The sequence below is a fragment of the Anopheles moucheti genome, chromosome 2 (genome assembly GCF_943734755.1).
Source record: "Anopheles moucheti chromosome 2, idAnoMoucSN_F20_07, whole genome shotgun sequence".
In the NCBI taxonomy this organism is placed as follows: Eukaryota; Metazoa; Arthropoda; class Insecta; order Diptera; family Culicidae; genus Anopheles; species Anopheles moucheti.
In genome coordinates this window covers 40,154,525-40,170,785 of record NC_069140.1, presented here as the reverse complement: position 1 = coordinate 40,170,785, position 16,261 = coordinate 40,154,525, and the positions used below count along the sequence as shown (strand labels likewise).

Here is a 16,261-nt window from a genome sequence, read left to right as displayed (position 1 = left end):
CCGTTTTAAAGTTTTTGTAATTGAAACTTGCAAACCTAACATTTTGTTAAATGTCTTTGAACAGACAAACAAAAGTTATAGAAAAGTTAAATTGAATCGGACTTCAATTCACTGACAAACATATCAATATCCGGCTAAACGAATGCATCGCACTGTACAAGTTAGTACACATGTAAGCGCAATGTTGATGTTATTTTAAGGATATTTATTAACTGTTTCAGTTAAAAGAACCTTGATACAAACACAGTTTTATAATTTTGGCTTAAAGATAAAACAATACAATCCTATATAACAACACACAAAGCCCCCACGGTCGCAGGATCAATTCGGACACTGACGGAATTATCGCAGCCTGGGCGTGCGTCATCAAGATGGCCAACAAATGTTACCACTCAAATCAAATACTGATATGTGCAGTGCGCCTCCTTTTAGAGCCTTGGGTGCTCAGCACACTGCGGATAATTGTCTGCTGCTCCCGTGCTGTAAAGCTGTCATATTGCTATCATTGCTACTGCTTCGACATTCTTAGGTATTTACTGATGTTGCTGCTGTCTTTGGGGAAATAATTAATTGGTAGAAAGCACATTTTTGTAAACACACACACACAGAATACACCCGGTTACTCCAACCTTCAGTGCTAGTAAAACGAAGTTATCCATAATATGTTTGAGGGTTTTCCGGAAACAAAATTCCAGTTTTCAAAACGAATCTATTATTAGTTCTATAACTCTTTTTCGTTTAATTGTATTGAACATAATAAAGGCAATATATTGCTATGCATAAATTACTTGACTCCGAACCGCTTGTCACTCTTTATATCTCTCTCAAAGGAGCGCTTAATTTCGGACCCAAAAAGAGCGATCTTTTTAAATGGTCAATCTAACTTGAAAGATGACCATGTGAAGAAACCGGTTTTAGTTTCATCGCTGCTGCTCAACAATTTACCAAGTGTTAATGAGCTCTGGTTCATTCGTGGATTGATTGGATAAGTGGGATTGGATGAGTGGATTGATAAGGATTTACGTACGATTTTTATTTACGATCGAAACTTGTCGATTTCTTTGAATAAAACTGTGGCAGAAATACATTACGATATTGTCATTCGCAATCAATCATGATTACGATACGATCCCCATAAACTGTATGCAAATTCCCACAGGAAAATCAATTACATTTCACTGCCTTTCTAATGTCATCCTACTTTTTTGAATCAAAAGAATTGATAACATACAAGCGCTTTAGCAAAACGCACTTACACTCAGTGTTTATAAACACTTTGAGCATATATTCATCTTCGCTCTCAACAGTTCGTTGAAGAGAGTGCCTCAACCTCAATGATGATCATATGTAGCAATCGAGTTTAGTTCCAAGACTGCTGTTCAATAAGCTACTAGGTCGAAGCTGACGTACGTGCTCTACTAGAAGGAATTGTTTTACTTGAGAATTACCCCCAACATAGGGAAGTTCTGCATTTAAAGCAGAGAAAGGTTATCAGAGGCTCAGGATGGGTCGCGCAAAGTGCTACGCAATCGCTTTGGTGCTGTTATGCATGTTGCTGGTGGTAGAATCAAGAGTAACGCAAAGCTGTGGCACACGAAAGGTGGTAAATCAACTTATTGTGAACGGAACCGAAGCGAAGGATGGTCATTGGCCATGGCATGTGGCCATTTTTCACAACAAAGGTCTGTCATTTTCTTATGCGTGTGGAGGAACAATTCTGGACCAGAACACCGTTTTGACGGGTAAGTCAGACAAAAACCTGTCTATGACAGAACTTCTACATAGTGTTTTCCTTCTTGTCGATTCTAGCGGCTCACTGCGTGATGACGTCGAATGGTCTAATTGCACGAAGACGGCTCGTAGTGCAAGTTGGACGACATCGAATCAGCTTAGCTAGCAGACGAGTACAAGAACACGAAGCGTTCGAGTTGATCGTACATCCGGAGTACAGCGTCAACAGTATCCGCCACGATATCGCTCTGATTATGCTCGCTACCGATATCACCTATACCGACTACATCCAACCGATTTGCTTGTGGAATCGAGGCGATGATCTGCGCTTGATCGAGGGCTCTTGGGGAACGGTGATCGGATTTGGTATTGATGAGACTGATGATACTTCTGACACACTGCGTGAAGCTACCATTCCCGTCGTTAGCCATATCACCTGAATCGAAAGCAACCGAGCAACGTTTGCCTATCAACTAACCTCGAATATGTTCTGTGCTGGTAATCGTGATGGGATCAGTGCCTGTAACGGCGACAGCGGAGGAGGTTTATTCTTCAAGTACAACGATGTCTGGTTCGTTCGTGGCGTGGTGTCTTTTACGAAGCCTCGTCAAAATACGCGTTTATGTGACACGAACGAATACACCGTGTTCACCGATGTGGCGAAGTACTTGAGCTGGATTGGGCAACACGTTCGTGGAATTGGTGGTTCGGTGCAACCGGTGGTTGTAGACGATAATAATAATCGAAAAATTGAGTTGCTACCGATGTCCACCTGTGGTCCCAATCCGTATGCCAGCTGGGAAGAATCATCTAAACCGGTCATCCTCGGATATCCTTGGATGGGTCTAGTAGAGTGTACTAAAAAAGAAACGTTCGAAAAGGATATATTTTGTCAAGCGGTATTAATTAGCGACCTGTATCTAGTCGGAATGGCTCATTGCGCTCCGGAAATACAAAAGTGCTTCGTGTGCGTATATTGTTGCCTAGAAATATCCATGCTTTCTGCTAAGTCTAATTGATCATCTTTCATTGTAGATCAACCGTACGATTGGGAGAGTATGACATGGACTCGACGAAGGATTGCGCACAGGTGGATGGACAAATGGTATGTTCGCCTCCAGTTCAAACATTACGCATTGAGTCGGTGATCACGCACCCGGACTACAACAAACCACGTTTTGCAAACGACATTGCACTTATTCGATTGCGTGACCGAGCGGACATTACTTGGAGGAATGTGAAGCCGATTTGTCTTCCAGTGACCCATGAACTGCGCAGTCAGAAATCAACCCATTACATTCATACGTCGTGGCAATTGTTGAAGTCCAGGAAAAATGAAGAAAGTAACAAATTGCTCGAAAGGTCGATAAGCGAGTTTATCGATTCAATCGAATGCCAAAACATGATACGAGATGCAAATCTCCGTATAACAACAACGTCACGCCAGATATGCATCCAGCAACAAATTAATCAGAGTGCATCATCAGCGTGTAAGCTTGATTCTTCAGGGACTCCACTACAGCTGGTGCAGCAAGTGAACGGAGAGAGCCGCTATGTGTTGTATGGAATGTTATCGTTCGGACTGTCGTTCTGCAGTTCCCATGTCCCGGTAATGTACACGAGCGTAGGCAGTTATATGGACTGGATTCTAGAAAACATAAGAGAGTAGAATCCGCAATTCACAATATGAAAAATTAAAAAGCATAAAAAAGGATAATGAATTTATAAATGTGTTAGTCGATGAATTGCATCCATTGGAATGCATGATTAGATGAAGAAGATTTCAACATAGCGAACAGCAACAAACCTCTTAGGCTATCCTTTTATCCTATCCTCGAAAAGAATATTTGGAGGAAGTATTTGATTCTTTACGCAAGAGAAAATTAAATAAAAAATTAGACCTCTTTGTCGTAAACTTCTTTTGCTTTATAGCGTATGATATTGTCGAGTTTGATTGCCTTGGGATAGAATGTATCCCTCCTTTTGGGAATTCGATGAGCGTTCATTGATGTTGTGTCGTCATTCATTTATTAAATGAAAGGATAACACGCACCATAACGCAAAACGACTGTTTCCAGCGGACCCACAAACGAGATGAGATCAAAGATCGAGAGAACGATCGATTATCGCCCGCACAAACAGTCCTCGGCACATCGGATGTTGTCAGTTTCCAGACAGCAACTATGAGGTGAGTGTTCTCTGTTCCATTATTTGACATTTTTAAAACAAAAAGATCACATAGAAGTGCGTGAATTCTTTCTACTCGTATACACTCAACGACGCCGCACGATGCTTTTTTGCGACCGCTCCTTACTCAACCATCTTCTCGGGCAACTTGTTCCACAAATCTTATCAGCTGAGCATGAGTGCCCCATTTGGCGCTGATAAAATGACCAATCAGTGCGATGGAGTGAAATCAGTTTCATTCCGAACGTTGCCAACAGCAGATCGCTGCACACTACGCAACATAAGCAGCGAAGATCTTCAAAGGAATAAAGTAATACACGCGCGTGTTTCGTTTTCGACAGGGATTCCCCGAGATTAATTAACACAATGAGGGGATTCACTGTGCTGATTGTAGCGTTCTGTGCGTGCGTTTTAAGAACAACGATCGCTCAGGGAATCCCACTGGAGTGTGGTGAACGCAAGGTGAAGACCGTGTACCTGGTGCAGCACGGGACGGAAACGAAGGAAGGCCATTGGCCGTGGCATACCGCCATCTATCACCGGGAGGGTCAAGATTTCGAATACGCTTGCGGTGGTTCGATTATCGATCGAAACACTATTCTGACCGGTGCGTATATACTGCGTGTCTCTGTTGCGTATCGTGTTGCTAGTTGTTCGCTTTTTCCATTCTAGCGGCGCACTGCCTGTACACGTCGCGCGGCCGAATCAAGCTGGACCAGCTGTCCGTACAGGTGGGGCGTAATCAGCTGTCGGAAGCGAGCACACGCTCGCAGGAACATCAGGCATCGCAGCTCATCATACATCCGGGCTACAACCCGCACAGTGTCGCGGACGATCTAGCGCTGATCAAGCTGGCTACCGATATCACACTGACGCGATACATCCAACCAGTCTGCCTGTGGAACATGGATCCGAACCTGGACCTTATTGTGGCCAAGAACGGTACGGTGGTGGGTTTCGGACTGACGGAGCACGATCGCGTGTCGGACTATCTGCGGCAGGCTTCGATCGAGGTGGTTGATTCCTGGACGTGCATCGAGAGCGATCGGGTCGCGTACGGTTCTACACTGACCGCCGGCATGTTTTGCGGTGGTGGAAAGGCAGGCGTTAGTGTGTGCAACGGGGACAGTGGTGGTGGAATGTTTTTCGAATTTTCCGACAACTGGTACATCCGGGGCGTGGTGTCGTTTATGCCGTTGCGCGAAAACAGCGGCCTGTGCGATGGTACCAAGTACACGGTGTTTACCGATGTGGCCAAGTATCGTGACTGGATCGCACAGTTTATCAACCCAACGCTAGCGTCCGTCCGCGAAGATCCGCTCCTGGTGGACAGCAGTCCGAAGTTGCGGTTGCTCAACTTTAATACCTGCGGTATCAGCCCGTACACGAACGGGGCGAACGATAGCTTCTTCGCCTATCCGTGGATCGGAATGGTGGAGGTGACCGTTCAGGGACAAACCATGGCATTTTGCCAGGTCACGTTAATTAGCGAGTGGTACGCCGTAGGACCGGCACATTGTTTCGCTAATGATAGGAGGGAGTAAGTAATGGGTCGAACGATGCACTGTCTCACATTGATAGATTATCATCCTTTCATCCACAGACGAACCATCCGGTTCGGTGATTATGACAGGTCAACGGAAACGGACTGCATTGATCGGAACGGCACTACCGTTTGTGCGCCACCGGTGCAGATACTTCCGATCGAAAGAATCATAGTACGTCCGGATTACAGCAGAGCCGCATTCACCGACGATATTGCGCTGATTGAATTTCACCGACCGGCCAATATTAGCCAGCCGAATGTAAGACCGATTTGTTTACCGGTAACGATTCAGTTGCGTAGCTACAAACCGACCACCTTCGCGCTGGGTGGTTTCCTTGCTGGTGATGGTCAAATCGTTAGCAGCAGTCCGACCTATCTAAACTCGGTCAACTGTCAGGAGCGCTACAATGCTCTCAACTATCCGCTGCGCAAAAGTCACACACAAATCTGTGCCTTGGGTTTACCGGCCAACTATACCGGACCGTGCGAGCGAATGATTTCCGGTGCGACACTGCAAACTGTTCAAACGTTCGGCCGACGGGAACGATACTTTTTGCAGGGATTGCTTTCGTTCGGTTCACATGAATGTAACGCAACGGTGCCCGATATCTACACCAATGTGGCCGTTTACCTCGACTGGATACTGTACAACATGCGGAACATGAGGCTGAGCAGTCCCGATACAAGCGAGCAGCTCATCTTCACATCGTAAGCTTACTGAAAGAAAGAGCATAATTTAATCATTCCTTCTGATTGAAACTTTACAACACTAGTTGTTTATGGTTCAAAATAAAATAATTGTAGCGATGGAGATCATTTTATTGAAGGAATTTCGACATATTTCACTCTCGTAATCGAGCAGTTCCCCAATAGTTGAGGGTTTCCTTCATCTTTAATACTGGTTAGAAACATCATGGGACTCTCTAATTCTAGTCTTACTGTAGTATTGCATCTACTGCTTTGACGATGCGTCATGTTTGATTCTCACAGTTCCACAGTTAAAAAATCATGACTCTTGCTTACTTTACTCACGTAACGCTCATGGCAACTTTAAGTCGATTTAATGGCACAAACCTTCAGCTTGTTCTTGCGCCTATGCACCTTCGCGATGTGTCGTTCGAGAATGTTACCGCGCAGGAAACGCTCGCCGCAATGCTCGCACGGTATTACCGTGAGTCCCTGCGGTATCTCCCCGTGTACCTCGTACATGTGCCGTTTCAAGTTGTACGATTTGGTAAACCTCATCTGGCACGGATCGCAGGCCAACGAGCTACGGCTGGTTTTGTCCCATGCGTGCTGCTGGTTCATATGCTGATCGTACTCGTAGTACGTAACGAAGCTTTGCCGACACTGTTCACATCCGGGCGGTGGTTTTTTAAAGTTTGGTTTTATGTTTCCCTTGCTACGCCGTGAAGGGATTGGAGAGGTATTACCCGTTTCACAAATCGTCGTCTCGCTAGCGGTCGTACACGTTCCGCCCGGTGGTATTTGGTTGCCCAGAACCGAGACACTGAGAGTTTCGGTTGATGAGATCAGTGTCGAACCGGGGAGGGCATGAGAACCTCCGTTGATACTAGAACTAATTATGCTGTCATGGGTAATACCGTACTGGTGCAATACCGGGGGACTTGCAAGCGGTACTGGATCTAGCGTCACTAGTATTTGTTGCATATTCTCCGCTCCATCACTTTCCTCCTTACATTCTATATCGGTAAAATGTGGTGTTGGTGTGCAGATAATCTCTTCCGGTACTTCGGCTATTATCGGTAGCGCGGCATGCATTGCTCTATCATCATCATTCTCCAGCTTCACCTCTACCGTCGGTTGAGAACTCTGTTGCTGTTGAAGTAACAACTGCTGTCCCTGCCTTTCCAGCTGTTCAGCGAGCACAGTCCTTCTCGTCCGTATAATCACATCCTGCCGCAGGCACTCCTCGCGGAACTTACAAAACAGGTCCAACATTTGCAAACATTTGTCACAAATGACCGCCCCAGCGTCATCCGCTTGTGCGAGATGGACGGACGTAAGCACCGCAATCATACGCACTAGCTCATCCTTCGGATCATTGTCACCCGGGGGGAATAGCGGGTGTATTACAATGCCCTCCGATGCACATAACCGGCAGAAGAAATCCTGAGCGCTACACAAAACAAAAATGGGAAGAGAAAAAGGAGCAACTGTAAATCACGTTTAGATTCGCCGTGCAGTTCGGTAGAAACTCACAATGTACGCGGTTCCATTTTTGCTTCCTTCCCGACATAGACACTGCGGTTTGTATTCGCGTGGGGGATTTTTTTGTGCGGCACAGTTGTTTTGATTCGCGTTCCGTTTAATCGCTATGATTTGTTTACAAGCGAACGCAGACGGTGCGGGACACATTGACGGATGGTGAAACAAAAAAAAAATGTCGCACATAAAGTCGCTATCGGGCAAATTTTTTTTGATAACAAAATAAAATAATTCTAGAAAATTTACAAAGCACTTGTCTCTATAAATTTATAACGATTTCAATCAACGGAAAAAATAAAACTACTCAAATACAGCGTAATGCAATGCAATACTGTGATAAATAAATTAAATTTTGACCCGTGCACACTTCACTGTGCAATGTTGATGTTGATGCAAAAAAATTCACCACTCGCGAGTGGTGAATATGCTGCGCCTACTTTTGAAAAAATGTGTGCGCCTTTGTTTTGTCTGTCGTTTGATGATAAGAACAGCCGGTTGGGCTGCATGTAAATATTTAACGTGTTTCATATGCAAATTCATATCAATTAAATCTTTTCGGTTATTCAAAGTGCCTAGCGTGGCCATTGTAATGGGACAGCTTTGTTAAAAAGATTATGTATATAAGTATATTTTTCCTTCCTCTGTATAATAACTAGCAACAATTACGCTACGGAACAAAACAAAAAAAAACATGTCTCGGACATCTGTTTATCTCCTACTTACTGCTGTAGACAAAGCTATAGCTTGCTAAACTCCTAAGGCATAGTAAAATTCGTGTTTTTCTTTTACGCTCATTTTTGCTCGGAAGGCCACAACGCACACTTATGAGCGAGGGAGGATGGTGGCGATTGGGTTTACTTTTTTGCAAACTTGGCTTTTGACTCGTCCGCTACCCAGGACTGCTTGTGCACGTTGTACAAATGGCCGAGCAGTTGGAACCGTCGCGGGAACCGTTTATCACACTGATCGCACGGGAACGGCCGTTCGCCGGTGTGCGTCCGCATATGCTCACCGTAAGCAAACTGGCTGCGGAATTGGCGCTGACAGATCTCGCAAGCAATCGACGCTTTTTGTCGTTCGCGCGTTCGTCCACGCGACCTTATTCGATCTTGATGTGCTGCGAGCAGATGTTCCTTTAGCTGGTGCAGATTGTTCTGGTCCGCACCGCAGATATAGCACGCGTACGATCGCCGCTCGAGCGCATCGATTTCGTCCTCATTGCCGACGACACTGTCGCCGAATGCTTCTTCGTTGCGGTTAGTGGCGGTCGCCACTAATCGACCCACAGTAACTTCGTCTACATCGCTACTAGCACCGTTCGGTAGTAACACACCGGACAGCAGGCTGTGAGTGCCGGCAGATGGAACTGTATTTAACCCGGAGCCAGCCGTACCGGACAGGGGAGAACCGCCATCCGTTGCACCGTCCAGCATCATGTGGGTACGCATGTGCAGTACCAGTTTGGTCCGTCCGGCAAATGTACGTCCACATAGCAAGCAGGGATATTCCATCCGCCGCCGTTTACTGCGCGATTCCACCGAATCCGTGCTACGTCGTCGCACACTCGGCATCCGGTAATCTTGCGGCACATCGTCCGAATCATCATCCGAGTCGGTTGACAGTCCGGACTGTTGCTGCTGCTGCTGCTGCTGTTGGCGTGCTCGCAGTTCGTGAAACATTGCGTACAGCAACATCTCTCGCTGATCATCGACCGGCGGTGGTTCGCTCTCCGAGTCGGAATCGTTGCGTAGGAACAAACTTCTCACGTACGATACTTCCGGCTTTTCCGGGTTTGGACCGGTGGTTGTTTTTTGGTCGGAATCGGAACCGGTGTGTGGATGGTGTGACGGTGGTGCCAGTTCCGGTGACACATCCGACATGGAGGCGGTCCGTGCCCAGCTCGTTGCCCGGTGCTGTAGCAGTATCGAGCGCAGTTGCGATGCCAGGGGTGTCTCATTCGAAGGCACATCATCCTTCGCCCGCTGGACGGACGATGGTGGGGACGGTGTGTTGGTGGCACTCGGAGGTTCATGTTTCGTGCGATGATGGGTACGTGGCTGCTGACAGCTCGTCCCCTCTAGCGGTGACACGGATGCCGGCGGTTGTGGTGTAGTTTGCTCGGATGCGACATTGCCGGCCATTGTCCCGCTGCCATCTAGCAACATTCGTTTCAACAGGGAAGATGTTGTGGTGGAGCTGTTATTGATGGGGCATCCCGATAAAGAACCTTCCTGTTCACTGGTGGTTGAGGTGTTGGAGTCACCTAGTTTCGCGGGCGAACGATTGGCAGGGGATGTGCATTGCTGCTGCAACAACATTTGCTGCAAAAGCGAGGGTTTAATGTCTCTTTCCTCATCTTCCTGTTCGGGTTGGTCCTCTTCGTTGCACGAGAACGTGGGTGGCGGATGGATGGGCAGCAATTGGGGCGTTTGGCGGGGTGATTCCGGTTCCGTGTTCGGTGAGGATCGACTCGTAGTGGAGTCACGCGTTTGCAGTAGTATACTTCGCAATATCGATGACATACCACCATCTGCCGTAGATGCGGCATCGTGTTGTTCTACCGTAGAAGCATACCGTTCCACATCCTGTTTTACATCCTCTAAGCTTGTTCTCCGCTGTTCCAGTGGTAGTGGTTCACTTTTAATCCTAATTGCCGGGACTACCATCACCGATGGCCCCGGTGGTGAAGAACGTTGAAGTTGTTGCGACTGTTGGTGTAGACTGCTCTCACCATTGCCCGCTGGTGATGATCGACGCACGGTTAGTAATGGAGGTGCCGGTGTCGGCGACGACCTGTTTCCCTCGTCCTCATTGTTATTGTTGTTCTTCCGTTGGCCTCCCGCACGCTGTCGCTCAAGCCGCAGTATTTGATCATTGGCGAGACAGCGCCTCCGGTACTGATAAAATGTGTCCACCGTTTCGACACACTTTTTGCAGACCTTCGCCGGGTAGTCCTCCTCCAAGGTTATCTGAGAATGTTTCAAAAAAAAAAACGAGACCAAGAGTGAGATAAAGCAATGAGCAAGACAAAGACAGGCAGATACGTTAGAGCGTACAATGAAGCCAAAGTGTGTTTTGTATCTGTCGCGCGCACACTGGCCGCCTTACTGTGTGGAGCGCGCGAACGTGGTTGTGTGTGTGTGTATGTCGCGAAGGGCATTGCGGCGGGTGAACGGTCGTGCAGGAGGTCGCCCATACACCGTCATTCTCCACACGCTGCACATAGACTCGCATTGAATGGCGCGCACAAAGAGAACGCGCGCGCCAGTGTAACCTCGAGTCGGTTGGAAGGCGACTCGGCTGCACGCTCACGCATTGCACCGTGTGTCCTTGTAGAGGAAATAACACACATCGAGACAAACGTGCATACACCACAAATGAAGGCTACTCGTACGTACGCGGCCACCAAGGACGATGTGGGCTCACCTGAACCGAGGTACACTCCAGTATCATCTCGATCAGCCTGTGACGGTGGGAATGATGATCAGCACCGTCGGTCGTCCGTTCCGGGTGCGTCGGGAACAGGCTGCAGCTAAGCTCGTCCGCTGACAGACACAGCCGGCAGCAGGTGGCGAACCGATTCGACGGTAGCGGCACTTCTTCTTGCGTCATTGTCCCTCCACCGGTTGCCCACACTCATTGCGCTCCCTAAACTCCGGCCAAAACAACAAAGCGCCACTCAAATCGCTCTTCAAACGTATGGGCCGGCGATCATCGCGACGACACACAGTCGATTGGCAGTTTTGGGGCCACGTTAACACACACAAAAACCGCGAAAAGTGCCCACTCTCACTCCCACGAACACTGCAGACAAGGGGGTAAAGCAGAAGACTTTCACTTGGGTGGCATGCGCGAAATACTCCTCCAACAACAGCGCACCGTCCGGGTATTTCTTTTTTTCGCTAATCACCCGTTTTTACTTCTCCAAAACTATACAAAACGCGTATAGTTATACTACGCGTCAAATTGATTCGGTTGCGCATACACAACTGTCAATACCTCTTGTTTACGTCTCTTCCCTCTTTTAGTACGATCTTTTTTACTGTGTTTGAAGATCCTCGTTTTTCTTAGTAATCGAATACTGTTTTGCACTAAAGACACAGCATGATCGCAGTAACACACGCAATTTGCACTACGGGAAGGGCACACATAAATGGCGCACTAGGAAGATGTGTGCATTGAGACGTTTCTGCTACAATCCTAGTAAACAACGTCACAACTAGCGATGGGTAGAATGTGGATAGCAGCTGCTAGGCAACGGCGTATGCAAGGAAGAAACTGTTGTGTAGATACCGTACACACACACACACACCCATACACTCTTCTGATTCCCGGTTTTCACTCCAAGGCGCACTCACTTTTCCTACGAGCACGCAGCGATCGGTACTAGTGTCTGGCTGTGTTTTGCTACCTTTGCTTAGTGTGTGCCGTTCATCGTCGCGCTCGTCATCGATGCTAAAAAGGAGGCCTTGGCTGTGGTGTGTCTGTTGTTGCCGTTGTTGGTTTTGTCCTCCGTCACCGTCGGCGAGGTTCATATGCGCTCTTTCACTTTACCGCTCGCACTGTCTGTCTGTTGCTCGCTCGTTCCTGCACACGTGCGGTGACCTCGAGCGGTTGGTGAGTGCTGCTGCTGCTGCCTTTCAATGCGTTCCAACCACGGGAGGGCGCCAAGTACGTTTTTTTTTAACAAATTAAGATTTATTTCTATTTTTACAAAGCTTATTTCCTAACTATATTACTAAACGAAAATCATTTGTTTCAAGTGATCTGTACTTATGTTTGAGTAGTTAAAGTACGTTCGTTTGCCCTAGAAGGTTGCCGTTGCCGTTGCGGTTGTGTTGTGTGGCTGACTATACCTAGCCGCTCTCGCGCACACGTCGCAGGTCAATAACAAATAAATGTCAAATTTATTCACCACACCCGCGCGCGCTCTCGCGACCCTTCTTGCTCTGATGCTTGCTTCTGATGCTTGCTCTTTCACACGGCCATCGGAGCAAGGCGAATGATAGTATGGTCACGAAGGTGTGCGAACCGAACACAACAAACCAATACGTCACCAGTAATATTTATGCTACACCAATGATGATGGTAATTTTTTTGCACACACTAGACAAGAAAAAGTAGACAGCACACTACTCTTTCCATTCCACCGCACTCACACACACACACACACACTTTTGCACTCAATGACGGTATGACCTCTTCGTTTTTCGCCCTTTCTCAAAATGGGAAATGTGTACGGTACGTGTCACACGGGATGCACTGCACATGTACCGATACACTGTGTATTGCACTACTTGATGTTCCGAGGTCACTCATCCGCCAACATTTCGCGACATCGTAAAGGAAATGCAATGTTGGCCCGTTGTAGGTTGAACTAGGCAAAAATGGTTTCACGAGCGAGCGAGCGAGAGTGTGTGTGTGTGTGTGGAAACAGGCGATTTGCGAACTAGGTTGCTGTATAGACCTCCGTGCGGTTCATCGACCTCTGCTCACCGCTAACGGCAAGGGTGTGTTGCGGGTGGATTGAGCGGAAACGACAACTGCACGTTGGGTGTCCCCTTAAACAACAACAAATCAGCACATCTAACAATTTCTTAATTACTTTTGAGTTAACGTACTATTTACACGATCGTGGCTACACGAGGGGTCGCAAAAAGTGCGTCCTAATTTAGGTTCAAGCGACTTTTACACTACAAACTGCTTTATTCGACGAGTGAAATCCTTTCACCATGTGTTTGAAATGAACTCTTGCGTGTGTGCACCAATGGATTTCTATTGGACATTTTCAATGACATCAAAATGACATTACATAAAACAGAACTTAATAAAATTTTTTTTATTGAATAGCCAAATAGTTAGTTTAGTTAGGTTAGTAATCACACGAACCCTAGAATATACAAAAAGTTATTATTTAGCTATTTTAAATGAAATGCTTCATGTACATAGGAAACGCTTCAGAGCAGTTGACGTTTGAAAAACATCGCATGCGTTGTATTGTGGATTTCAAAATAACATCGAAAATGAACACGTTAACGGAACGATACAGTAGTCGTTTGCTGTAAATGAAATTTTCAACTTAAACTTAATAAGCAATAATCAAACTAATCAATTAATTTATTACATCAAAACACGCTAAAATGAGGTATAAAAAATCCAAAACTATATTTACTATACAGCGTAGAATAACAAATTAATCAACCAACATAAAGTTTTGAAGACAGTCTTCGTGGATGACACAGACATCATCGGACATCTTTAGCAGTAGCAAAGCCTTAAAGGAATGGGTTGAGGATCAATGCGTCGAAGACGAAGTACCTACTAGAATGTCTTACTGTATATTGTACTATCTTTGGTGGAATTTGTAAACAGGACTAGAGAAGAAGGAGGATGAACCACAAGCAAGCTGAGTTTTTTGGCGTAATAGACATCCAGTGGAGGATCAATCCCCTTCGAGGCTTTTGTGCTTTTGGGCAAACCAGATCTGTTCATCACCGTGACTTGTAATCCGAGTCTTGATAACAGGTATATAGTCCAGTACGATTTGCAATACAGAATGAGCGAGTTACTAAGTTGTGAATTTCGATTCTTTTATTTATTTGTTATTTAGTGGATTGTTTAACATTGTGTATCCAATTAAGCAAACAACGCAAATTTTATTTAATAATAATAGTAATTTGTGTTATGCACAGCCGGTTAGATTTGCATAGCTTTTAGCATTTGAAAACTAAAATCAAGTCAAGTTTTTGTGTTGAAAGACTACCTTCATGATCAAACAAACATGAGCAAAGTATCGAAAACAAAGTTCCCTTGCGTACAATTCAGAGTTCTATTGCGTAGCCCTGAAACCGGGCCGTTAAGCTAGTCTATATATAAACGTTTGTATGAGCTAAGGAGAACCATAACACCATTACTTGGATCACATTTTTTACGATTTACGTACATTTATGATTCCTGATTAGTCCAACGCCTTCTACCAGCTACCAACAGGGCTACCAACTACCAGTTTCCGAATGTATAGTACCAGGAGAGCATCCACGGAAGAGGTAGCACCTGGTAATTTTGCCCGCCTAAAGGTATGCAATGTTTATACACTAACTTTCCATACAAACCAGCTGTTTTCAGATTTCCGATAACAGGAGAGCATGTACTTCAAGAGGTGACCCTCAGCCACTCAGACACCTGAGCCCCTGAGCCCCTGAGTGCCTGAGCCCCTGAGTTACTGAGTGACCGGCACTGAAAAAAGGCCGTTGATTAGCCGACAGTTAGACGTCAATTAGCCGTCAATTAGCCGTTTATTAGCCGTTAATTAGCCGTCAAATAGCTGTCAATTAGCCGTCGCTTAGCCGTCAATTAGCCGTCAATTAGCAGTAATCTCCCACCTCGTGTCACCTCCCCCCTCGTGTCACCACCCCCTCGTGTCACCACCCCCCTCATATCACCTCCATCCTCCCACGTGTCACCTCCTACTTCCCACGTGTCACCTCCTACCTCCCACGTGTCACCACCCTACTCCCACGAGTCACCACCCTACTCCCACGGGTAACCATCCACCTCACACGTGTCACCATTCATCTCCCACGGGTCACCACCCACCTCACACGTGTCACCACCCACCTCCCACGGATCATCACCCACAATCCACGGGCCACCACCCACGGGTCACCACCCACCTCCCACGAGTCACCACCTACCTCCCACGTGACACCTTCCACCTCCTACCTCCCACGTATCAACACCCACCTCCCACGGGCCACCACTCACATCCCACGAGTCACCATCCACCACCCGCCATCTTGTCCGCCATCTTGTGTCCGCCATCTTGTGTCCGCCTTCTTGTGTCCGCCATCTTGTGTCCGCCATCTTGTGTCCGCCATCTTGTGTCCGCCATTTTGTTCGCCATATTGTCCGCCATCTTGTGTCCGCCATGTTTTCCACCATCTTGTCCACCTTCTTGTCCGCCATCTTGGCCGCCATCTTGTCCGCCATATTGTCCGCCATCTTGTCCGCCATCTTGTCCGCCATCTTGTTCGCCATCTTGTCCGCCATCTTGTCCGCCATCTTGTCCGCCATCTTGTGTCCGTCGTCTTGTCCGCCATATTGTCCGCCATCTTGTCCGCCATCTTGTCCGCCATCTTGGCCGCCGTCTTGTCCGCCATCTTGGCCGCCATCTTGTCCGCCATCTTGTGTCCGCCATCTAGGCCGCCATCTTGTCCGCCATCTTGTCCGCCATCTTGTCCGCCATCTTGTCCGCCATCTTGTCCGCCATCTTGTGTCCGCCATCTTGTCCGCCATCTTGTCCGCCATCTTGGCCACCATCTTGTCCGCCATCTTGTCCGCCATCTTGGCCGCCATCTTGTCCGCCATCTTGTCCTCCATCTTGTGTCCGCCATCTTGTCCGCCATCTTGTCCGCCATCTTGTCCGCCATCTTGTCCGCCATCTTGGCCGCCATCTTGTCCGCCATCTTGTCCGCCATCTTGTCCGCCATCTTGTCCGCCATCTTGGCCGCCATCTTGGCCGCCATCTTGTCCGCCATTTTGTCCGCCATCTTGTCCGCCATCTTGTGT

The 16,261-nt window shown here is 47.2% G+C and overlaps 4 protein-coding genes across 4 annotated transcripts; 2 read left to right on the top strand and 2 right to left on the bottom strand.

Moving 5' to 3' along the window:
* The first annotated feature begins 1,823 nt into the window (after positions 1 to 1,823).
* Positions 1,824 to 2,171, top strand: LOC128309624 (serine protease SSP1-like). The gene has a single exon (XM_053046065.1). The coding sequence runs from the start codon at positions 1,824 to 1,826 to the stop codon at positions 2,169 to 2,171; it is 348 nt and encodes a 115-aa protein (XP_052902025.1).
* A 1,996-nt stretch (positions 2,172 to 4,167) lies between these two features.
* Positions 4,168 to 6,293, top strand: LOC128309791 (serine protease easter-like). Its single transcript, XM_053046263.1, has 3 exons — positions 4,168 to 4,525; positions 4,591 to 5,458; positions 5,522 to 6,293. Exons 1-3 carry the CDS (start codon positions 4,285 to 4,287, stop codon positions 6,174 to 6,176), a joined length of 1,764 nt encoding a protein of 587 aa, XP_052902223.1. The 5' UTR covers positions 4,168 to 4,284; the 3' UTR covers positions 6,177 to 6,293.
* A 73-nt stretch (positions 6,294 to 6,366) lies between these two features.
* LOC128309792 (uncharacterized) lies at positions 6,367 to 7,814 on the bottom strand. The gene is made up of 2 exons (XM_053046264.1): positions 7,688 to 7,814; positions 6,367 to 7,604 (listed from the first exon to the last, which is right to left on the bottom strand). Exons 1-2 carry the CDS (start codon positions 7,702 to 7,704, stop codon positions 6,515 to 6,517), a joined length of 1,107 nt encoding a protein of 368 aa, XP_052902224.1. The 5' UTR covers positions 7,705 to 7,814; the 3' UTR covers positions 6,367 to 6,514.
* Positions 7,815 to 8,315: 501 nt separating this feature from the next.
* On the bottom strand, positions 8,316 to 11,619 carry LOC128310749 (hypermethylated in cancer 2 protein-like). Its single transcript, XM_053047463.1, has 2 exons — positions 11,120 to 11,619; positions 8,316 to 10,662 (listed from the first exon to the last, which is right to left on the bottom strand). The coding sequence occupies exons 1-2, from the start codon at positions 11,303 to 11,305 to the stop codon at positions 8,548 to 8,550; spliced, it is 2,301 nt and encodes a 766-aa protein (XP_052903423.1). The 5' UTR covers positions 11,306 to 11,619; the 3' UTR covers positions 8,316 to 8,547.
* Between the last annotated feature and the right edge of the window lie 4,642 nt (positions 11,620 to 16,261).

Excerpts from the sequence above, each read along its gene's own strand:
- LOC128310749 (XM_053047463.1), bottom strand. The coding sequence starts at position 11,305 with ATGACGCAAGAAGAAGTGCCGCTACCGTCGAATCGGTTCGCCACCTGC. Across the intron at positions 10,663-11,119 it reads TGGAGTGTACCTCGGTTCAG|ATAACCTTGGAGGAGGACTA; the intron begins GTGAGCCCACAT and ends AAACATTCTCAG.
- LOC128309791 (XM_053046263.1), top strand. The coding sequence starts at position 4,285 with ATGAGGGGATTCACTGTGCTGATTGTAGCGTTCTGTGCGTGCGTTTTA. Across the intron at positions 4,526-4,590 it reads TCGAAACACTATTCTGACCG|CGGCGCACTGCCTGTACACG; the intron begins GTGCGTATATAC and ends TTTCCATTCTAG. Across the intron at positions 5,459-5,521 it reads TTCGCTAATGATAGGAGGGA|ACGAACCATCCGGTTCGGTG; the intron begins GTAAGTAATGGG and ends TTTCATCCACAG.
- LOC128309624 (XM_053046065.1), top strand. The coding sequence starts at position 1,824 with ATGACGTCGAATGGTCTAATTGCACGAAGACGGCTCGTAGTGCAAGTT.